General features: G+C 29.8%; 1 protein-coding gene across 3 annotated transcripts; it reads right to left on the bottom strand.

Moving 5' to 3' along the window:
• Positions 1–748: 748 nt before the first annotated feature.
• Positions 749–25,555, bottom strand: LOC130665355 (lipid storage droplets surface-binding protein 1). Of its 3 annotated transcripts, none has more exons than XM_057465688.1 (7): positions 25,297–25,555; positions 24,984–25,169; positions 14,898–15,090; positions 14,595–14,773; positions 9,418–9,675; positions 1,746–1,850; positions 749–1,025 (listed from the first exon to the last, which is right to left on the bottom strand). In XM_057465688.1, the coding sequence occupies exons 1-7, from the start codon at positions 25,423–25,425 to the stop codon at positions 897–899; spliced, it is 1,179 nt and encodes a 392-aa protein (XP_057321671.1). In that variant the 5' UTR covers positions 25,426–25,555; the 3' UTR covers positions 749–896. The 3 variants fall into 3 exon arrangements, with proteins under 3 accessions (XP_057321671.1, XP_057321670.1, XP_057321672.1); XM_057465687.1 differs by having other exon boundaries at positions 14,595–14,776; positions 25,297–25,554; XM_057465689.1 differs by having other exon boundaries at positions 1,746–1,844; positions 14,595–14,776; positions 25,297–25,554.

Genomic DNA, 25,555 nt, shown 5'->3' with positions numbered 1-25,555 from the left:
TTGTTACAACTAGTTAATTCATGTATTAACTAGTTGTTTGCTAGTTATTTTTATTTTAATGTCATGCTCATGAAAAAAATAGTATCCTGATCGATTATAAGAGCTTGACATTGAAATGAAAATAACTAAAAAACAATGCGGAATTCGAAAAAACTTTATTTGAAATAACTTCTAGGGAATAAAATTGTCTACAAAAAAGATCTCATGATATTTTGTAATAGGTTTGATGGTTTCGCCGGAAAAGTAAAAAGATCTCAAAATTTAATATGAAATCGACTTCAACCTCAAATAACTTTTGAACAAATAGATTTATCAAAAAATGATAAGAAACTTTTTTTGTAGAGCATTTAATTCCCTACAAAAATATGCCTACCGATTATTCCTATGACGCATCGTTAGCTACTCATAAAAATCAGAAGACGTAAAAAAAGTTTTTTCCATGTTATTGTTATGGAAAATAGAAAAGTGCAATGCGGACAATGTTAATATTAAGAGCTCTAATTTTCACAGGCGTCTTTTTTGATCTAAATGAAACTTTTGAACCTGTTTCCGGGAAAAAAAAAAAAATTTGTTATTTTTTGGATCACTCTAATACTTATGAAATATCTTAATGTGTCATCGTTTATGATGTGATGCGGGTAGTTATCTGCTTAAATTGAATAATAAATACTGATCCTTCATAAATTAATAATTAAGTGTGTAGACGTGCCATACGTCCTTCAATAAATATCTTCACTCATAATTCATATTTTTGTTATTATTTAATTTGAACAAATAATTCTTTATTTTTATATATGTTGTCATTACATGATCTATATAATTTATTATTTTAACAGAAGGTGGTAGTGATATTAATTAAAAGAATAGTTAAGATAAATATTTTTATAGTTGAAATATCAATCGATGCCGTTCAAAGGACGTAATATGGATGCACTTGTGTGGTTATTATGATTTTGCCCAAGTAATTGAGATGGTGATAATTTTTTTGATTTAGGTCGTCCAGCAAGAAAAACAGCAGCTCTTTCCTATAAATTTCATTTAAAATAATTGAAGTCAATTAATTACTTTTTCTTTTTTAAAGCTGCTAATTTATGAATGTTTACAACATTAATTTATCATATTTTAAGTTAAAATACTTTCATTAATTAAGAAATGAGTAAAATCTGTTGTTTACGAGTTTATTATGAACATCAGAAATTTTTCGAGTGTAAATTCTAGTTAATATATTTTCGTTATTATTAACTATAAATTTTTAAAACATTGCGTACATAGTAAATAGAGAGTTTTTTTCACTGAGCGGAGTGAGTATGTTTATTATATTTATTCACATCTATAACGATATTTCTTTCATTTAATTTATAAAATGTTTTGTATGAATAATTATAAGGAATAAAAACCCGGTGGGCAAAGTGTTATTGGTAAATAAAATTCGGTAATTATATTGATTTAAATTGTGTGTCAAAATTAATTTAATCCCTCAATCTCCTCACTTTTATATATTTCAACGACCCTGATTTATAAAATTAACATCTCTGGTTCTGGAAGGCCGAGTCTTAGCTTCCAGTGGCGCCCTTATTAAGATCAATTAATAAAGGGGCCAAACTTGGCAAGATTAAGATATACCCTGTTATAAAATAAAAGCGCCGCATTATGTCCCACGATTACAATGAATTTAACGGTAATTTTTAAAGAAAATTTCTTTCCGTGTATTGAATAATTTATTGCGAGTAAATAACTCCACTTACCAATAAAATATTTATAGTGCTATTAAGATTTTTTATAGTTGATTCAAGAGTTGAAATTTGTGACTCTGGTGTACCACATTTATTAGTTTTAGAAGCCACCTGAAACTTATTTAATTAAATAATTTGATTTTGAAAAATGGCATTAATGTTTCAGAAAAAGCCAGACAAAATAGGATATCTGATTATTCTTATAAGAAGTTTTAAAACAGTTGAAGATTTCCAGAACTTCTTTTTATAAACTTTTTTTTCTTTTGTGCTTTTAATCTAATATTGTATTGCAAATAAGATCTCTCAGTTAAAATTTTACTTCAATTACTATACTTTCAATTTTTGTTTAAAACACGAAAATAGCCCATCGTATCGTTTTTTCATCTTTAGAGTATCTTATGCGTCCCAACAAATAAAAATAAAATTTTGTTGATAGCAACTGGAAATTTGTCTCACTTCCCCTGAATGTCAGCGAAAATGGAAAAATAAAAAGTTAAATTCAAGATAAAACAGGATATTGTGTGATAAAAGGTAAAACAACATGAAAGTCGGAAAGGGTAGGTGTTTGCCTAAGCCAGAGGTGAGGACCAATATTTACTGTGTCTGTATTTATGTTTCATCTTACGTCAATCATTATAACATCTGCTTGAAACCTGAAATTTCAATGGTTGAGGCCAGTCAGAACGTATTAGTTGAAAGTTAATGTTATAAGAAGCTGTCAGCGTATGCTTGAAAGACTAATGGCAATGAAGAAAAATTTTATTTATATACAAATGAAAGTTGTCAGTTATTTAAATGCTTAGACCATATTTGAGAAGTCTGAAATTCGGAACAAACAATTAAAATGCCGATGAGGATGAAATGAACAAGACCCAGTGAACACATGACCTTATTTTGACGTCATACGTAGGTCATAGCAATGTCACGACATCTGATGTAAATTTGATGTCAATCTGACGTTCTACATGACTTTCATATGATGTAAAGCTTGTGACATCATATTGATGTAAGCATGACTCTTGTACTATGTCACAGTTATGACTTATGTATTACGTACGTTTGACATAGAATCTACATCACATTGTTATGTAATAATAAAGTCATTATCCGGATATCATAATGACGTAATTTTAAAATCATACATTTATGTCAGTAGCAAAGTCACGGTTATACGTAATGTGGATGTCACTCTTAAATAATATCTTTACATCAGTGACAAGTCAGTATTTTACGCAATGCTGATGTAATGTCCGAGTCATAGTTTTTTATCATCTATTCATTGAAATAAAACAATCGTAGAATGAATTTTCAAACATGTGTAAATGTGTAAAAATAACAACTAAACGTCGAACATTTTTGGGGTCAAAGTAATCGATAAACTCGATAATAGATCATTCAGACGTTTTAGATTAAAACATTAGCGTGAGCATAAAAAAATTAACTTTATTTTTTTAAATGATATATCGAAAATATCATTTAGGATGACAAAGAAAATGTAACGACAGTTTGAACTCTTTTGCTATTATGATTTTAAAGTTTAGTATCACAATTTTTCAATCGATTGAATTTCATACGATTTTGTGAAATTATTTAATGTTTCGCAAAATTTTATTTAAGATTTTTGAAATTTCACATCACAACAAAAAATTAAAAAATTTGATGAAACTTAATGAAATTTTATACAATTATCATCGAGGTCGACAAATATTGCTTCTATAAAATTTCATATAAATTCATGGAGTTTTTTAAATTTTGTAAAAATCCATCACGAAAACTTATTAACTCTGTCTTTTCCGGCATTTCACTCTAAATACATCAATTAAGCACGAGATTTGAACTCTCGTGATGTGGACCAGTGAGCAACGTTCAGGACTACCAGCCAAGAGGAGCCGTGTTCGAACCCAGCAGACGCCCAGGATTTTTTCATCATTTAACGTTATCTAATCTTGTTTCAGAATTCACAATGCGTTCGCGCGGTTATAATCAAATCAAAAATTCGGTATTTCATTTTACTTTTTTCTTTTTCAAAATATTTTTTCCGAATTGATAATTTTGACATCACCCATATGTCATATTGACGTCATAGAAGGTCACACAGACATCACATTTACATCATGCATACGTCATTAGTTTTACATCATAATCTTACGTAAAAAAGTGGGAAATAATGAGTCACACCTGACTCATTCGTGACTTATATCTTACGTAAATGATGACATAGCGTAACGTCACTCTGACGTCAAATTTACGTCAATGTGTTTACTGGGTAACCGAAGCTCTAACTCAATTGCTTAAGGAATTATGAATAACAGTAATTTTTATAATACTTTTTAATAAATACAAAAAAATTATTAATTAGCAAATTCACTTTTTAGCAATAAAAAACATTTTTTAAGAAACAATTGTTTTTTTAAAAATTGTTATTTTCATTAAGTATTTTTATCCCAAAAAAAAATTTTTGCTTTGACTCGGGTTTTAATGTGAAAGACTTAAGAGAAAAATATGCTGGGAGAAGATATATGTGAAGGAGGAGAAAGTCACTGGTGCTAAGCAGCAGTGGAAGTAGTTCAATGTTCGCCGCTAGATCGCGCCCAACTTATGATTGTCCTGTTCCTGGTTAGATAGGTGTTTCAGAGTTTTTATATTCTATATTTAAAGATAATTCTGGCACGGGTACTTCTCTGTTATTTGACAGAGTGACAAGTGCCTGTTTGGATGGCCATATAGTAGATGCTATATTACATTGTGACAATAATGTCAAATATTTTTGTTTTCTTGAAAAAATTGTTTTTACAATCCAGAAAAATAAAATACGTTTCAGGTAATGACAAAGAAAAATTGATTTTTGTATTCAATAAATGCTCTTGAATATTCTTAAAATAATATATTTCGGTAAATTTTTTTTTTCTTTCAGTATTCATTTACTCTGAATACCCTCTGGTTTGAGTATGTATTGACTCTGATCCCACTCTGGAAACATTCTGGAAACACTTTGGTATTAATTTGTGTTCAATGTGAATGCATAACCGTGTCAGTATGTATCCACTCTGGATACTTTCTGGAAACACTTTGGATTTACTCCGTATCCGCTCTGGAAATACTCTGGGTTCACTCTCAGAAAAGGGCACAAAACCATTCTGGAAATACTCTGAAGTCCGTATGGTTGCACCGTGTTACCAGAATATTTCCAGAGTGTATCCAGAATGTTTTTAATGCCGCAAGGGCGTTAAAAAGACCTGGTCAGGTCTGTTTACGTATGATGAGGAATGTTCATGTCTGTTCATGCCCATCCAGGTGAATAAAATTATAAATAAAGTATTTAGCGCTTCAGACATGATCATGCATGAACAGACATGATCATATCTGACATCAGGCATAAGCAGACACGACCATGCATGATTAGGCTTGAACGTATTTAATGCTTCAGATAGGATAATGTCTGTTCAGGCTTAGTCAGACATGAACAGGCATGATCAGACATGATCAGGCCTGAATGTATTTAACGATTCAGGAGGTCAGTTTAAGATCGTGTGTTCACTAGGTAATTAGGATTTAATTGTTATGACAGCTGTACATCAAGAGTGATCTGCAGTTTGTATATCCGTATGATATTTTGGTATGTCAAATTTACCTAACGAAAAGATTTAGAACTTATGCACTTATATAATAGACGTGTTATGTCAATTTTAAGTAAGAAAACGCCTTAGAACTTATGTAATTATATGATGAAATTATTATGTCAACTGTACGTAAAATAATAGCTATCATTTTAGGTCACGATATGATATAAATATTACATATGATAAACTTAACAAGTAAGTCATTTCATGATATCATTCGACAATAAATTTTTATGTTAATTTAATGTCACAATGATATCAATCAAATCAAAGAGTCTCCCTGATTAAAAAAATGTATTTGACAGGATTAAAAAGGATTAAAATTTTAATACTTTCAAATCCTTCTAAATACTGTAAATCCTTTTTTAAAATTCACGATTAATCATATTAAATACTTTTTAATACTAAAATAATCGAAAGGAGTAGAAGGATTTGAAAGGATTCAACTAGCATTTAAAATTTCTAATGCTACCGAATACTTTTTAATCCTGAAATAATATTTTTATTTCGTTATCTTTTTAGGATATAAAAGGATTCAACTAGCATTTAAAATTTCTAATGCTATTAAATACTTTTTAATCCTGAAATAATATTTTTATTTCGTTATCTTTTTAGGATATAAAAGGATTCAACTAGCATTTAAAATTTCCAATGCTACCGAATACTTTTTAATCCTGAAATAATATTTTTATTTTGTTATCTTTTTAGGATATAAAAGAATTTCACCAGTATTTAAAATTTTTTATGCTACCGAATACTTTTTAATCCTGAAATAATTTTTATATTTCGTTATCTTTTGAGGATTTAAAAGGATTCAACCAGTATTTAAAATTTTTAATGCTATCGAATACTTTTTAATCCTGAAATAAAGTTTTTATTTGAATATCTATTTAGGATATAAAAGGATTCAACTAGCATTTGAAATTTCTAATGCTATCGAATACTTTTTAATCCTGATGTAAAGTTTTTATTTCGTTATCTTTTTAGGATTTAAAAGGATTCAACCAGTATTTAAAATTTTTAATGCTATCGAATACTTTTTAATCCTGAAATAAAGTTTTTATTTGAATATCTATTTAGGATATAAAAGGATTCAACTAGCATGTGAAATTTCTAATGCTACCGAATACTTTTTAATCCTAAAATAATATTTTTATTTCATAACCTTTTCAGGATATAGAAGAATTTCACCAGTATTTAAAATTTTTTATGCTACCGAATACTTTTTAATCCTGAAATAATTTTTATATTTCGTTATCTTTTTAGGATTTAAATAAATTTAACCAGTATTTGAAATTTCTAATGCTTTCGAATACTTTTTAATCCTGAAATAATGTTTTTATTTCGTTATCTTTTTAGGATATAAAAGGATTCAACTAGCATTAAAAATTTCTAATGCTACCGAATACTTTTCAATCCTGAAATAATGCGCGTGCTTAAAGGTAAAAGGGCTTATAGCTAAGGGTTAATAGGGATTTGTGGTGAAAGGGCGTATAAAAAAATTTTTTTTGCCATTCGGTTTTAAATTGTCTGAAACATAAAAATCTGTGAAAAAAAAAAAGTTGGTATCCTAAAGCTGAAATGGCGTATCTCAAGACATACGCCCTTTTACCTTTAAGAAAAGTACTACTTAAAGGTAAAAGGGCGCATAAAAAAAATTGTATTTTTTATACCAAATGTTACATAACGCGTTACTAGAAACAAAATGGCGTATAAAAAAAAATTTTTTTGCTCCAATCAATGAAAAATGTTCAAACGATTGAAATCTATGGAAAAAACAAAAAAAAAAATTTTTTTTGTTATACGCCCTTTTGGTTTTAAGAAAAAAAATTTTTAAAGTCATAAGGGCGTATCCTGTTTTTTCGGTTGTTATCATTTATAGATCAGAGTAAGAACAAAAATTGCAAGGGTAATAAAAATTATCACTCCATAACTTAATTCATCTGAACAAATATTTATTTAAGTAAAAAACCAAATTTCTTTATTTAATTTTGATCGAATCTTAAGTTTGTTATAATTTTTTTGATTCAACAATTAATGTAAAAAATATGTATAATTCGAGAATAAAAAAAATGCATTTAAAAAATGATAAATTCTATGAGTGCAGTGAAATTTGATTTAACCAAATTAAAAAAAGTACTTTTAGATTTTTTAATTTTTCAAAGGTGCATTTTTTCATTTTTCAATCAAGGTTCTATTTTCTATTTTCTGTTTGTTTTTTTTTTTTTCATCGGTATTATCAAAGTCCAATTTTCAGCAATGATAATAGTTTATAAATTTTTCTATTATTACCAAGTTATGTTCTAAAAAAAAATTAAAAAATTTTTTTTTTTATAATCTTAGGTACAGATGATCCTGACGATGGCGATGGCATAGGACCAATACCCGGATGAATTTATTTTTTCTTCATTTTTCATTCTTTTTTTCACTTGAATAAATATTTATTCTTATAAATTAAATTGTCGAGTGGCATTTTTTTTTCTTACTCTGATCTATAACTGATACTAAATCGAAAAAACAAGATACGCCCTTATGACTTAAAATTTTTTCTTAAAACCAAAAAGGCGTATAACAAAAAAATTTTTTTTTTTCGTTTTTTCCATAGATTTTAATGTTTTCAACATTTTTACATTGATTGCATCAAAAAATTTTTTTTATACGCCCTTTTGGTTCTGCAGAACTACGAATTTTTAAACTGCGAATATGTTCTTTTGTGCGCTGGTCGAAAAAAAAGTGATACGCTCTTTCACCTTTAGATCACCAAAATTTCGAATTCTTAAAAGTAAAAGGGCGTATAATTAAAGACACGCCCTTTTATCTTTCAATTTTTTTTTTTTTTTCAATTTTAAGCGTAGAATGTGTCTACTACTCGATTGGCAATAAAAAAAAAATATATGCGCCCTTTTACCTTTGCAAAGGTAAAAGGACGCATAAATTGTTATAAGCCCTTTTACCTTTAAGCACGCGAATGTTTTTATTTCGTTATCTTTTTAGCATTTAAAAGGATTCAACTAGCATTTAAAATTTCTAATGCTATCGAATACTTTTTAATCCTGAAATAAAGTTTTTATTTTAATATCTTTTTAGGATATAAAAGGATTCAACTAGCATTTAAAATTTCCAATGCTACCGAATACTTTTTAATCCTGAAATAATATTTTTATTTCGTTATCTTTTTAGGATATAAAAGAATTTCACCAGTATTTAAAATTTATTATGCTACCGAATACTTTTTAATCCTGAAATAATTTTTATATTTCGTTATCTTTTTAGGATTTAAAAGGATTCAACCAGTATTTAAAATTTTTAATGCTATCGAATACTGTTTAATCCTGAATCATATTTTTAGGATTAAAAAGTATTTAAAAGTATTTGACAGTTTAAATCATTTCAAATCCTGTTAAATCATGTTTTCAGGATTAAATTGTATTTAACAGAATTAAAAAATTTGAATCATGTTAAGTCCTTCTGAATCATATTTTCAGGATTCGATAGCATTCATAAGGATATAAATTTTTTTAATCCTTTCAAATACTTTTGTTTAATCAGGGCTATTTTATGTCTATTGACGCCTTTAAAGGTGTAATATTGTATTATATATATGTGATCTACGTGTGACATCAATTTTATGTCATTTTTTTACTGAGTACTGGGTTGATTGCCTAGGGATGAAAACAGCTGCTTTCCCTATCCAAAAATTCCCATAGAATTCACTCAAATGCGACAAAAACCGTATAGAATCTCATAGACTGTATGAGTTTCTAAGCCGTTTTTATCGCCTTTGAGTGACATAAGCCTGACATTAACTTATTTAGACTGGCTAATCAAGCATTGAAAGGTTAAATTGCAAAGCAGGTTTTATGGAAAATTATATTATTCTGAAGCTTCTCCTTCCTCATCCTCAAGCTTAAAGAATTTAGTCAGATGGGTCAAAGGCCGCATAGAAACCAATGCACTTATATTGGTTTCTATGCAGTTTTTGACCCATTTGAGTGAATTCTACGGGAACTTTTGGATGGGGGTTTTGCCCAGCTTCTTCCGATAACAATAGTAAATCATATTACTTTCAAAGTGGCTTCTGCAATGGATAACAATTGATGTGAAACTGTCATCATAATAATTTTGATGCGCCGAGGAGTCCTTGTAGCAAATGCAGTAGTAGCATTAATCAAATGCACAATTCTACGTGCTGATTCACGTGTTAATAAAACGAGAAGTTGATCAATTGTATGAGGACGTTCTTGGTTCTCTGGCTCTGCTAAACTCAATACTGCCCACAGTTCTTTTGATTTTTGATACGCCATTTTTGGATCTGTCACAATCTGTCATTTATTTGTTTCTTATTAATCATTTTATTATCAAAAGAATAAACAAACATTTTGGATAATAAATAAAAATTATGAGCTTCAGGAAATAATTATTTCAAAATAGATAATTATCTAAAAACAGCCGGAAAATTGATGAAGCTTGACTGTTTTCATATAGTTCGCATTTTCAAAGATGACATTTTTTATTAATAACGTAAAAACCAGCATTTTGTGAGAAATTTTGCGGAATTTGCTTTCTTGCACCAAGAAAGTTTCTTGGCTGAAAGCACCGCCACTAAAGGCCGAGCTTCTAACATGCAGTAAGGATACGGAAGCTTGCATAGGAAATAACATAGGTTATTTGCATGTTTGCATGTTTAGGTTTCCACTATATTTAAATGGTTTTTTTTTTTTTTTTATTTTTTTCTTTTAAATCCACTAAAAAAACAAAAAATACCAATTTTTTGCAACGGCCCAGGATTACTCGAAATTACAAAGTAATTTTTATCAAAAAATTCTTTGCGTGTAGTCAATACAATTGCAGATTTTTTAGGTAGATTTTTTAAAAAATCTAGGTATCGTATTTGTCCTCATGGTCGATTTTTCAAGGAATTTTGTCACAACCTATCATAATTAGTTGAGTAGAGTTCGAAAATACCATTCGTTGAAAAATTTATATATGTATATATATGTATATATATATATATATATATATATATATATATATATATATATGTAATAGAACCAAGTTTTGAGAACACGATTGCGCCGAGAATTCTTATCCGATCTTAATGAAATTTTTCACACTTATTGTATGGGCGATTATCACGGTTAAGTTCGAAGATGGGCTAAATCGTTCGATTAGTTTAGAAGTTATGGCTGTTTGAAATTTTAACGATTTTTCGTAAAAATCAGTTTTTAATCACTTTTAAAGTCCATATAACTTTAAAACTACAACTCATAGATAATTTCTGTAAAATGTATTTTAAAGCTTGACTAATAAGCTTTAATTTATGACCCTAAACTTTTTATTTTGACCATTTCTTCCAATAATTTGATAGCCTTGAAAATTTTAATGGAATCAAAAATTGTTGAAAATATGGTTTTCATTCCACATAATTTATACTTGTCCCATTATAATCCAGTTTCGTCAGTTGTATTTTATTGTGCACAAAGTAACCTGTAAATTTCGCTGCTATTTTATATTTTAAAAGTATTTCTTTTATTATTTATGATGTATCGAATGTACCTCTAATTCCTATGATTATTACTGGTCTTGTCATTACGATAGCGCCCACAAATCTTATCGGATCTTAATGAAATTTTTTACACTTATTCTATAAGCGGTTACCTTGATCAAGTTCAAAGATGGGCTGAATCGTTTGAATAGTTTTGAAATTATGGCTGTTTGAAATTTTCATGATTTTTCGTAAAAATCAGTTTTTAATCACTGCTAAAGTTTATATAACTTTAAAACTGATATTCATAGACAATTTCCGTAAAAAGTATCTGAAAGCTTGTCTGATAATCTTTAATTACTGTCCCTAAGCTTTATGTTTTGAAAATTTCTTCCAATAATTTGATAGCCTTGAAATTTTTAATGAAATCAAAAAATGTTGGAAATATGGTTTTCATTCCGCATAACTTAAGCATTTCTCATTATAATCCAATTTCGTTAGTTGTATTATATTGTGAATAAAATAACCTGTAAATTTCACAGCTATTTTATATTTCAAAAGTATTTCTTTTATCACTAATGATGTTTCAAACGTACCTGTACGTCCTATAATTATAACTGGTCTTGCCATCGTAATAGCGATTACAATTATGATCTCATACCAATTAAATTTTCTATACTTTGTTTACGTGAAAGTTAGTTGGTACATTACCTATATAATGTTTTGTCAAATCAACTGTCTGAAGTTCTCTATCGAAAATAGTCGTTGTCTTTTTTTTTATCCTCACTCTTAGAAGACGAGCCTAATTTCATATCATGACTATACACGAACATGAATCACAAGATATGTATGTATGAAACTTTTTATATAGATTAATTGGGAAATCTACCTTCCATTTCGGCTGCCGAATGGCCTTTTTTTTTTTTTCAATGAAGAATTAAGATTAGTTTAATTGTAACATTTTCTTGTAATTTATAACTAGAATTATTTTCTTTCATTATTAAAAAAATATATAATAACCAAATCAAGATTGAATTCAGATGATATTTGATTTTTTACAACCGGAGTTTTTGAAAGATGTTAAGAATCGTCGTAAACTAAACGAGACAGGTCAGCCTAGTGGACAGCGAAAGTGCTTTATAACACGGTCGTGGATTCGGGACCCGACACTGGTTAAATTCCAATAACACTTATCAGCCAGTAAACATTAACTATCCATCAATACTAACAAAATAAGTTAATTTAAAATTGAATTATCATTATTTTTTTTTTTTAAATAATTCTAGGGATTGTGCTTGATCAGGACTGATCATGCTTGGTCAAACATGATTATGCTTGCTCAAGCATGATCATGCCTGAATATTTGCCAGCCATGAGCATGCGTGATCATGCATGAGAGAGCATAATTATGCCTGACCGAGCATGATCACGCATGCTCATGGTTGGCAAATACTCAGGCATGATCATGCATGAGATTAACGCATGATCATGCATGATCAGACCTGACCATGCCTGTTCATGTATGATCAGGCCTGAAATTAGACATGATCAGGCCTGATCATACCTGTTCATGTCTGAAGCGTTAAATACAGTCAGGTCTGATCATGCCTGTTCATGCCTGGTCATGTCTGAGGCGTTAAATACGCTCATGCCTGATCATATCTGTCCATGCCTGGTCATGACTGTTCATGCCTGTTCATGTCTGGAGCGTTAAATACGCTCAGGCCTGATCATACCTGTCCATGCCTGTTCATGCCTGGTCATATATGTTCATGTCTGTTCATGGCTGTTCATGTCTGCTCATAGATCTAAAATTTTGTTGACCAAGAATCTATCACGTATAAGATTTTTATTACTTGAAGTTCATACGAAACCTACTTTTCAACTAAATCTCTTAGGTCAGTGGGTAGCGAGTTACACTCTCGAGCGCAAGGTCCACGGTTCAAATCCTGCACGCGCCCGAATTTTTTATTTTTTTTATTTTTATAGCAATAATTATATGCATGTATAATTGAATATAGTTATACATAATTATATATAATTATATAGGGCCATTTTTTATATATAATTTTTTTACCCGGATGGGCATGAACAGACATGAACATACCTGATCAGACCTGAACATGCCTGATCAGGCCTGACCAGGCATGACCATTTTTCATGTCTGATCAGGCCTGAAGACTCATGCCTGTTCATGTCTGATCAGGTCTGATCATTTTTTCCCGGGTCAGCGAAAAAATGTAGGTAAGTGATGTCTTTCCTAATATTTGGAAAATAATTTAAATCAAATTAAAATTAGAAAATATTTAATTAACGTTAATAATAATATTTCATGCGAAGCCATTGGAACAAGTGAATTTTAACAATCGACTTTGTTTTTATATTATATTTTCATCGTAATTATATTTATATTATATAGTATATCCTATTCAGCTGCTTTAGAATGATATTATTTTTAATCATTTTCAAATACTTGTATACATCTTAATACTTATTTTTAATTCTTGTAGTTCAAGGTGAGACATAACTTTTTTTGAGTTCAAAGAGTACAAACACACACACGCGCGCGCGCACGCACACGACTAGTGTAGTAAAGTGACCGTTAGTTTTTACTTCGATTGAGTCACAAGTCCTTGACGTAATGTTTTTTTTTCTTTTAGTCAGTCAACAATATTTGCAAGAATTTTTCCCAAACTCTGACCTAAGTCTGCGCTAAAATTGGACTTCTAAAACAAATTGATATTGAAATTTAAATCCTTATTGAAGAAAGTCAAAATATATAACATTACAGGTACGTTCTGAAAGATTCATTACTTAAAATAATCATTTCATTTATTCAATTACTTTGATAAGCAAAGAATTTATCTTCTATGTTTGACCATTTGACAAGTAATTTTTGGTAAATTTTTCGACATGAGAATCACCATTCAATTTAAAAAATAATTGATGGACAATTTTAAACCGGTCCATTAACGGAAAAATCACGAGCTGTACTTGGCCTTACAAAACTAGTGACAATTTACATTAGATTGAAAATACATAACTTTTAGTGAAAAGCGCGGTCTTGGAACTAAAAAATCGAATTTCGAATATTGAGAATATTTTTAAATCTCTAAAAATGTATTAGTGAAATTAACTACGAATTGGTGAATATGCACTTGGAACCAGTTATACGTATACTACTGCTCGAATTAGTGGTATACTTATAGGTGTAGAAGTAGAAGAAGTAACCATTCACTGATTTGCAGTGAATTTCACTAATTGATTTTTAAAGAGTATTTTAAATTATTTTTCATAGAGTTTTTTTAGAAGTTGTATGCAATTTAGAGCTCTGTTTATTTTTTGGTTTCAATGTTTAATCATTTCAGACTTAGGAATAAAATTAAAAATTTAATATTTCAAAATATATCTATCAGAAATTAACGATTACCAACAAAAATTGTAGTATTATTATTTATCTTTGGAAATAATGTCTTTATCTACGCTGGTTTTTACGTGACTACAAAAAAACGTCATTATCTACAAAATGCTTATTTCCTAATATAAAAAAAAAAAAATTTTTTTTTGGAGTAGTTCCTTTTACAACTCTTATTTGTTCATATTGTGAACGGCATTCAAACAAAAAAAAAATCGAAAACAAAAACTTCTGAGATTATTTTCATCAAGATCAGCACTTTAAAGACTTTTATCAGGTTGTCACTAAATTAAAAAAACGTGAATGTACAATGGTATTAAAAAATTAAAATCTTATCATACCAATTTAAATATATTCATGAGGATATGTACGCACTCAATGCCTTGATTTTTGAGAGCTTGTGCTTCAGCTAATGTTCGCCGAGTGAGTCTTTTTTTTAATTTGCGAGAAAACCTAGCACCATGTTGAATTGTACGTGCTGTTTTACTTGTCTTTACATTTAATTTAGGGTCTCCCTCAGCTTCTTAGTAGTGACAAACAAAATGATAAAAATAAGAGTTAATATTATGAAATCATAGAGAATTTATCAATTAAATAAAAGAAAATTTCCTATGTTTATGATACAGATTACTGATAAATCTTACTTTCAACTGCATTATCTGCGGCAACAGCTGGTAAATAATGGTCAACGTATTTGTCAACAACAGTTAATGCACCGTCCAGGGTATCAGCAGCTACGCTCGCAGCTTGACTACCTATTTGCTTTACACTTCCGGCTCGCTTAAGTACTGGCCTCACGAACTTATTATTCATGAATTCTCGTGTATTCGTGTAGAGCTATAATCAAATAATGCAAAAATAATAAATAAGAATAATAACCAATTTTAAAAGAACGAATGAAAAAGACAATGATATATAGCTACTTTTATTAAAAACTAAAATGGAAATCATTGCTTAATACTCCATATAATGTAGATATTCTACAAAATGCCACAAAATCAAAATAATTTGTTTTTCTTCTTATTTCCAAAAATTATTCAATTGAAAGAATATATTATTTAACATATGAATATCAGCAAATTAAAAAAAAAATAATATCAATCAACCCTTCTATACTATTACATCGACACTAGTGTATAAATCTGTGGAACTGTCTGTACATTGTTTTCTCATCGCTACCCTGGCGGACCCGATATTACGGTAGAATTACGGTAAGTTACCGTAGATTACGGTACGAGGGTAATATACCGTAACATACCGTATCTTACCGTAGTTCTACCGTAATTCACCGTAATCCTTCCGTAGACCTACCGTAATTTACCGTAACCCTAGCGTAATTTACCGTAATCCTGTCGTAATTTACCGTAATCCTACCGTAATTTACCGTAATCCTGTCGTAATTTACCGTACTTCTGCCATAATATTACCGCAATTCTCCCTCAATCCTGCCATTTCATGTCTGCAAGATAGGGTAAATTAACGGTAGAACTATGATAAAAATACGGTACCTATTTTTGCGATCATCAAAAAAAAGTTCTGGTTCTTCACGATTATGAGTAATATCTTTACTGTTGATTACAATACATCCTACTAGCTATCGTACACTGCCTAGTACGGTGGTGCACGGTAAATAATTTACGTGATTAATTATACACGGAGAAAAAAATCTGGTAATATTTGTTAATTTTCAAATAAAAATTACTATTTCGCCGAGGCAAACTTGAAACGGTCCAATAATGTGGAAATTTTCCTTTTGAATGAGCAAAAATTATAATCGCTTAATCCTATGAATTACTAAATTATAAGTAAAATTACTTTCAGTTTTAGAGTACAAAACTAAAGCATTCAATAAAATTTACCATTTGATTTAGTAAAAAATCTATCTTAGAATAAAACTTTCACTGAGACTGCTATTGAATTTTTACTAATCCAGATAGTAAAAATTGTCTCCTTGTGTGTAATAATAAATTTTTTTTCCAACATATATATATATATATATACATACAGTCGGAATTTATCTGTATATATATTTATGTATATATCTCAATACCAATTTAAAATCCACCATCTTTTTTTTTTTTTACCACTGTGGGATTCGAACCTACGCCTTCCGAATATTCCAGTTTAAGTGCAAGCATGCTAACCACTCGGCTACAGGTACCCTTCCAATATCTCAAAGTATATGCCAAATATAAATAAAATACAATGACCTCTATATTATATCTTACGCATTAAAAGTCACAATGGCAAATAGTAATTTTTACCCGCTAAGTAGCAATTCACGTTATCGATGTTTTAAAAACTGCAATACTTTAACAAAATTTATTTGATATTATAATTTTTTTATCATTCATGCAATATAAGTGCTATCTTGGCGCACGCTCTTTTGTTCGCCAAATAGCTGTTTGCCCATTCAACTGTTTCCACGACATTTGTGTGCGTTAAACGATTATCTGCGTGCGACAAGTAAATTTGAGTGCGACAAGTAAACTTGTCGCACTCAAATTTACTTCTTGTCGCATGCAGATTATCGTTTAACCCACAAAAATGTCGCGGCAACAGTTGAATCAGCAAAAAGCTACTTGGAGAATAAAACAGCGAGCACTAAGATAGTACTTATATTGCATTAATGATAAAAAAAACTGTGTTCAATTCGTGCGGTGTTGTCGATTACCCACTCGAGCGAATGAGCGCACTCACTTCGTTCGTGCGCTCAACTTCGCTCTCGTGGGCAATCGACAACTTACCGCACTAGTTGTACAATATACTATTAGAATACCTGAGTTCTTTTTACAATGTTTTCAGTAATAGTTTTAAAATGTTATAAAATAAAATTAATAATCTTACAAATTGTAATAATCGGGATATAAATGAATAATTTTTGCGAAATTCATGTAAACATAACTTGAGTCATGAGTGACTTTTCTGTTGTTTCCAAATGAAAATCACTATCTACTCTATACTAATATTTTTTATTTTATCTACTGAATTTTATGGAATAGATAAAAAGAAATATAAGTTTTATAGTAATTTATTTTTAATGAATTGTAATATTCAATTTATACACTTACAAATGTTTTTAACGAAGAATTGTAATATTATCAAAGAGATTTTTGAATATTGTTATTTCCAGAACGATCGTTGTAAAATAATTATGGATTATTACCATTCTTTATTCAATTTTTGCTAATCTGTATTATAACTTTTACAAATCGTAAAATTTACAATACTGATTGTAAGAATCAACAAAAAAATGTAATTTTCCATTGATAATAGTAATTTTTGGTTTGGGATTGTAAATTTCTCTTAGGAAAGTAATTTTTATTTGACGACTATAATTATTAGCTAATTTTGAGCTGCGCTTTTTTCCGTGTAGGACATGTTTGTTCATACTTGAGAAGTTCTGATAAATCCACGCTGCGTAAATGTAAGGGCCTTATTTCCACACCATTTCTATCGATTCATTTTGTCTTTGTTTGGCAGATGGCGCCATGTAAATTTTCGATTCGAGTAATAAAATCCTAAGTAAGAATCAATTCCCAAAATAATAGGTTAGAGAACTAAAAGTGACTCAAAGGTTATTCTGTACTAATTTATGAACTGGTACAGCAATTGGGTGATTTTCCAAAAACATTTTCTTACAAAGTAATTAACTTTAAGATTACGTTAATGTTTATAAATTTTAAAAACTTATTATTAATAACAGTGCCGATGATATTAAATATTTTCAATAAATTTTTTTCATTCACGGAAGCCAATTTTGAAGATAAATAGATCATTTGCTACAAATTATATATATTTTATAATCATAATTATATATATATATATATATATATATATATATATATTAGACTGTGTCAAAATAAGTTTTTTTTTTTTTTTCGATTGGACCGATCTTTTAAGTTTCTTCAATATAAAAAAAAAATTCTCCTAAAGTTTGAGCTCAATATCTCAAAAATTGAGCTGGCGCAAAGGGGGGTCTCCTTTCCCATTTAAATAACATGGTAAAATTTTTTTTTTTTTTATTTTTAAAATAACGACACGAAGAAAATTTTTTTTCCAATTTTGCTTTTGACTATCTTATAGGAAATTCAATTCTCTACAAAATTGTCGATGTCCATTTTTTTTCTAAACTCAACAGGAACGAAGTTACAGAGGGCCGAAGAGGAGGAAAAAAATAATTAATCAATTAATAACAGAAAAAAATTTCTTATTTTAACTTATCAATTAATTAACTCAATATTCTTCGTTATTCACCGAAAATTTTTGAATTCAACATTATTTCGAATTAATAACAAAACGAAATGTAGAGTAAAACAGAAATTAATTACAATTAGTATATTTATACATTTTTATGTTCACTGTTGACTAGTTGGATTTATAATATAATATTGTTTATTGCACGAAGGGTATAACTTTTCTATTTTCTTAATTATCAATCGAGACTGAATTAATATTATGCCAGTGGGACTCCAAATATTTATCACATCATTGCTAACATCAATTGAACTTTCACGAATACTTTTTTTCAAAAAATAATATTTATAAAAAAATAAGCTCATCACCTGTCGGTTTGATGGCAATTTACGACCACTTATTTGACTACTACACATACCCACTAAATAAATAATTTCGTTTTTATTCATTATTATTAACGTATTTTATCCAAAAAACTTATATATTCACTTTAATTTATAAGGACTTTTAGTTAACTTCATCTGTAATAAATATATATTGTCTTAATCGAGAAGAAAGAGTGAACAAAACAGTAGGAGGTTAGTTGTACGAGAAGTTAACACAATAAAAAGATGCTATCCTATAAATAGTACCATTTTTATCCGCTAGGTGAATAAATAATAAAGATAAGCAACTTTATTGACTGTAATATTCGATTTTTATTATTTTCCTCCTCTTCGGCCCTCTGTAACTTCGTTTCTGTTGAGTTTAGAAAAAAAATGGACATGGACAATTTTGTAGAGAATTAAATTTCCTATAAGATAGTTAAAAGCAAAATTGGAAAAAAAATTTTCTTCATGTCGTTATTTTAAAAATAAGAAAAAAAAAAATTTACCATGTTAATTAAATGGGAAAGGAGACCCCCCTTCGCGCCAGCTCAATTTTTGAGATATTGAGCTCAAACTTTAGGAGAATTTTTTTTTTATGTTGAAGAAACTTAAAAGATCGGTCCAATCGAAAAAAAAAAAAAAACTTATTTTGACACAGTCTAATATATATATATATATATATAAATATATTATAATCAACGTAACTGAAGAATAGCATAAAAAATTACTCAATTTCTATAAAAACTTTTTTTCATCGATGCACCGAGTGATTAATTAATTGTTATTAATGTATCAGGTACAAAAACTTTCTCAGGTCGGTGATGCAGCAATATTTTTACATGAGATGACTTATCATGATATCTTGGCTTGCCAAAATCGACAAGTGTGGTATATGGAAATTAATTATTATAAATTAACGGTATTACATTTGCCTAATAACTGTACTTCGATTTATAACTGCATATGAATATTTTAAAGGAAATGTGCACTCGAGTGGAGGGTCACCGTGACACCTAATGATGATCACCACAATGAAGAACCGTAACTTACGGTAGTTGTACGGTGACTGACGGTAGTGTTACGGTAGCTCTACCGTAACTAACGGTAGTTTAACGGTACTTCTACCGTAACTCATGGTACTTCTACCGTAACTCACGGTACTTCTACGGTAACTTACGGCACTTTTACCGTAACTTACGGTACTTTTACCGTAACTTACGGTAGGTTTACTGTAACTTACGGTAGTTCTACCGTAACTTACGGTATTTCTACCGTAACTTACGGTATTTCTACCGTAATTTTACGGTGGAGCTACCGTTACACCACCGTAGGTTACGGTAGCTATACCGTAAGTTACGCTAGAACTACCGTAAGTTACGGTAAACCTACCGTAGACCTACCGTAATGTTAGATCCGCCAGGGATAACTATTCGTTGAATATTATTTATATGACCCATTGTATTTCTTATGTTTGCGCAATAACCAGAGCTTTTAAAAAATTTTGAAAAAAATGCACCAAAACTAGAGATTTCAAGCTGTAAAATCCTTTTTTTAATATTTCGATATGATTATTTTTCACCAAGTTACAGCCTTCCAAAAATCACTGAAAAATTTATAAAATTTTTCTGCTCCTTTAATTTTTTGCATTAGTGTACTTTTATAACTAACCAACCACTTATCCGATTTGAGTGAAATTTTTTATAAATATTTGAAACACTGTTACTTTAAATAAAGGCTATTATTTACATCAATCAGGATTGAGGTATGACTAGTTCTCACGAAATTGTAAAAAATGACTTTTCGAAATAGAAGAAGTATAACTCGCAGTAATTGACAAATTTTTGTATACAATATTCTGTACAGAAGTGTCTTACCTCAACTGAGTATGTGGTCCCCAACTTTTCTCAATTTAATTCAAAATAATATGATAATGAAAAAAATTAATTATGAGGGAACGATCATTTAGGTGTGGAAATGAGTTTTTTTCAACATTATAGCTATATTCTATGACAGAGTGATTAGCTTGCCAAGTCTGGTCGCACCTAAGTATTATAGACGAATATTAGGGTGCCACTGGAAGATGTACTCGGCCTTCCAGAACCGGATGTTAATGTAATTTTATTATATGCTCAGGGTCGTTGTAAAATTATAGTTTTGTGAGAGAGGAGAGGAATGATGAACAGGCTGAAATGAATTTATTTAAAACTTTGTTTTAAATTTTAATTACTATAAGCACCTTGCTTATGTTTATTTATCCTTTTATAACAATTAATAACCTTAAGACAAACTAAACTTATAACAAACTATTTTTTTCTACGTCTCCCGGACGTTTTCCACACTCCCACACACACATGTATTATTAAGCGTCTTCCGGACGTAACACACTCACACACACTCTCTCTAAAAAACCGTCCACCGGACGTTAAACCTTATTTTCCTTAATTACTAATTTAAAAAACCGTCCACAGGACGTTAACCCGCATTTTTTTAATTCTAGTGTCCACCGGACATATCTTAAGCCTAACTTAAATTTTTGTCCACCGGACTTAAATCACAGACACAGTTTCTTTTAATTAATTTGACTCTATTTAAGACTCTATTTTCCTTTTTGTACGTTTAATATCATCACAATCTTTTCACCCAATATTATATTATGACTCTAAGTCTTAAAACCAAATTTCAAATATAAAATTTCCACATTGATTCATTCCGATCACAATTTATCACTCCCTTAATTTCCAACTAACTCACTGATTTTACACCTATTAATTAATTAATTTGTTGTTTAAATTAAGTATTAATTAATTAAATTTTCTTATAATTTTCACAAATAATTTTCCCACTAGTTAATTTGCCACTATTTTTATACATTAATTTACTTCACAATAAAATAATCCGTTTGTTTTCATTTTACTCAATAACAATTTATCACAATTCTAGCGTCCTTTTTATGACTTCATTTTATTTAGATATTTTAATTAATTAACTTAAAATTAATTCATAATTAAATTACGACTAGAATTACGTTATGAATTGACTAGAAATTCGGCCATTGAGTTGGCGTTCCTCGGGTCCTGAATTTTACTGACGGATTCGAGTAAATTAAAATTATTATGAATTAATTCAGCCACTGAAAGAAATTCCGGCCACAATTAATTTATTGATGTTATCGAATAATTTATTTAATTAATTATTTACGCGGGAAAATTATTTTATCCCAGCCAAAGGCCTCGAACAAAATAATTCTGAGTTATAGACACAATGGCGAATAAGAGCGGTGCGACAACTTTTGAAAAGACAAGACGCGAAGTTGTAATGGCCAACAGCCTACAACTTCCAATTCATAAACGCGAGAACCAACGGAAAGATATTAATTAAATTAATTATAATTAATTCTGCCATTGGAATATAAATTCCAGCCTCAATTAATTATAATGTTACCTTGATTAATTTTACAGTAGGAACCCGATGAGACTTGTAGCTGATGTCCGGCTATTCCTCCAACTGTCGTCCAGTTTTCCTTACAGGTAAATCTGCTCTTCTAGTTCTCGATTGTCCGGTTTGTTCTCGCTCCAGATTATTAAGGTCCTCATTTTGCCTCGTATAGAATGGTGTAGATAAATCAATTCTTGTATTTAATTGCGTCTAATCACTAGTCGTTCACTTCACTTAGGCATCCATCGCCTTCGGTCGTCCGACTCACTCTCTTTATTTTTTTGGCACTCCACTCCCTTATAACTCTTCGATTCACCTCCGGAAAACTCATCCATACTAAATTAATTAGCCAAAAAGAGGGATGGATGTTCGGGTCTCACTGATTAGCGACACCCGGTGACATGTCGAATCACTCAATTTCATAAACCGGGTTATAATTAGGACCCGTTATCGACCGTGGACAAATGCAAATTTAGATCTTAATAACTAGTCATTGGAATCTATTTTACCCTGTTACAATTCACATTAAATTAAAATAGAAACCATCATTTTTTAGTAGATTTCATAGGAATCTATCTTTTGCATTTGTCCTCATGGTGGAATTTTCAAAGAATTTTGCCATAATCTATATTAATTCATCGAGTACGTTCCAAAAATACCATTGGTTCAAAAGTTTATATATGTATGTATATATAACGCGCCATGTTGCGACGATAGTGGCCACAATTTTTAACGGATCTTAATGAAACTTGGCACACTTATTCTATGAACGATTATCTCGGTTAAGTTCGAAGATGAGCTAAATCGGTCAACTAGTTTAGAAATGGTGGACATTTGAAATTCCAAAAATAACGAAAAATCCTACTTTTTTGGTTTTTTCCGTAAATAACTTTTTAACGGGTATATATATCCTTATTATGTAAAAAGAACTTGATAGCCGATAGAAAAAGCTACATTTTCCTTCTTTAACTTCCCGCTAAGAAAATTGTAAATTTTCAAAAATTCGGGAAGTTATTGGTTTCGGTCCGATTTACGAAAATCGAATTTCCATCAGATGTCGACGTTTTGAGGTCCTAGGAAGCTATTCTGACTAATTTCAAGATGATGTCCGAGTGTATGTATGTATGCATGTACGTATGTAAATACCTGTATCTTTTGAACGGATAAACCGATTTTGAACTTTAAGGTGTCATTCGACACGGATTGTCAATATCTTGAAGCCGAGAGAAAATTGAGCTTGATCGGTAGGGCTTGTTCAGAGATATTCCAAAAATAAAGTTTTTTCAAAAATGTTTTTTTTGGATAACTTTTAATCTGCTCGATGGATTGATTCCAAAATGGACTGGGCTCTAGAGCTTTATAAGCCGCGTTGAATGCCACCTCAACCATCAAAATCGCTTCATTCGTTCAAGAGAAACCGTTGTCGAAAGAATTAAAAAAATTTGTTTTTTTTAGTCTTTTTGAAATATCTCAAAATTGACTCCATAAATCAATTTCAAAATTTGATCAGCTTTATACCTTGATAAAACGCGTCGAGTGCCACCTCAACCGTCTCAATCGGTTTATTCGTTTGAGAGATATCGTTGGAGAAAAAATGGTAAAAAACGTTTTTTTTCGAAAACAACAGCATACAAACGTATTTTCGAGCTCGAAGAGCTCGAAAATGTATTCACAATAATGTTTTCGAGGTTCTTGAGCTCGAAAACAGCGGGAAGTTTTGGGGCTGGCCCGCAGGGCCAACTGACAGACCGATTTTTTATTTTGTGTTTTACGAGAATTGTTCTACTTTTGATAAGGGTTCAAAGTCACATAATTGACTCATGTGTTATGGTGATAATGCCATTGTTTATATCTTTGAAAATTTTTGATGGGTGATTATTAAATTATATATATACACTTATTAAAAGTGGAACAATTATCGTAAGAAATCTACTTTCATTTCGGATTCCGAATGGCCTTTTTTTAAAATGCATTGATTTTTCTGTTATGTCCAGGGGGCTTGCACCGTGATTAGGACAATTGATTATTATTTTTATTTTCGGCCCTAGTCTTTTGATTAATAGACCGGGATCACACTGAGTGTAATTATCTGGAAGTTATTTTAAAATAAAAAGAATTTGGATCAACAATTTAAATTACTATATATTAAACAACTCAAAATTTTGATGATACGAATAATTTGGATACAATAAAACTTGAAATTATTGTAAAAATATTAGGTGGCTAGCAGCTGATACTAATCGATTTTTTTTTTCTTAGTGTTTGTATGAAGTAAGTGAAACATCTTCAGTAGTTCGTGTTAGGTATCTTGTTTTCGAATTTATGCTCTTAAGGCTCGGCCGTACCTAACGAAATCTTGAATTGAAGAATTCTAATTACTTTTAGAATATTTATGAGACTCGGATGATGAAAATCTTCCGAAGAAGTTCATCTTTTACTTTTAGTTGGAAGCTAAGAAAATTGCTGTTATGATAATTATTGAATAAATAATTAGAATTCTTAAATTCGAGATTTCATTAGGTGCAGCCCAGCCTTAATTATGTATATATTAAAATACAATACAAATTGGCTGAAATGTAAAGCAAAATGGCTGACTAAGCTTCTCCATCACGGGAAGATTGTCGTGCTATTATGCAAAAAGTTGTTAGTTAACTTCACCTTTTGCATGATTCCCACAAAATATATACAAACAATATTGATACATGTTATTATAAAAATTAGAATACTTACAAGTTGTGGAGGCAAATAAATATATGGAACTCGTTCTTCCATGATGTCGATACCCTGACAAAAGAAATGATCGATTGAAGAAATAGGTCCATTAAACATCAATATTGCTGGTTTAACTGATTCAGTAGCAAATTCAAGAGAATGTTCTGCTGTACCAAGACTCCAATTGATTAATGAATTAGAACGCTGTTAATATTAGTAAACAATTAATACCATTGAAAGTCACAAACTAAGTTTATATTAGAAAAAAATTAAGGTTATAAGAATTAACAATTTTCAAAGTATATTATCAAACAATTTTCATGATTATTACCTTCATTTTATTGTAAACATTGCTAGCTATTTTTATGCCAGTCTCAACAATTGGTAAATTGGTAATTCTCGACACAGATTCCATATGAAAGTTCGAATGACGTCTTTGAATAGTATCTTGTGTAGACATTTTGATACTCAAATTGATAGAATTTCGGCACTATTCAATATACTTTTTTGCCTTACTTTATAATAAAATACACTGCTGTATACACCAATAAGGCTTTTAATTAGCTTTATGTTGATTGTTTCAACAGTCG

This window comes from Microplitis mediator, chromosome 3 (genome assembly GCF_029852145.1).
Source record: "Microplitis mediator isolate UGA2020A chromosome 3, iyMicMedi2.1, whole genome shotgun sequence".
NCBI classification, from domain to species: Eukaryota; Metazoa; Arthropoda; class Insecta; order Hymenoptera; family Braconidae; genus Microplitis; species Microplitis mediator.
This window is presented reverse-complemented; position numbering and strand designations above follow the sequence as displayed.

Coding starts and splice junctions, on each gene's coding strand:
- LOC130665355 (XM_057465687.1), bottom strand. CDS start 25,425: ATGTCTACACAAGATACTATTCAAAGACGTCATTCGAACTTTCATATG. Junction 15,091..24,983: donor TTTATTTGCCTCCACAACTT/GTAAGTATTCTA, acceptor ATTTGATTATAG/CTCTACACGAATACACGAGA. Junction 1,026..1,745: donor GCACTATAAATATTTTATTG/GTAAGTGGAGTT, acceptor TGAAATTTATAG/GAAAGAGCTGCTGTTTTTCT.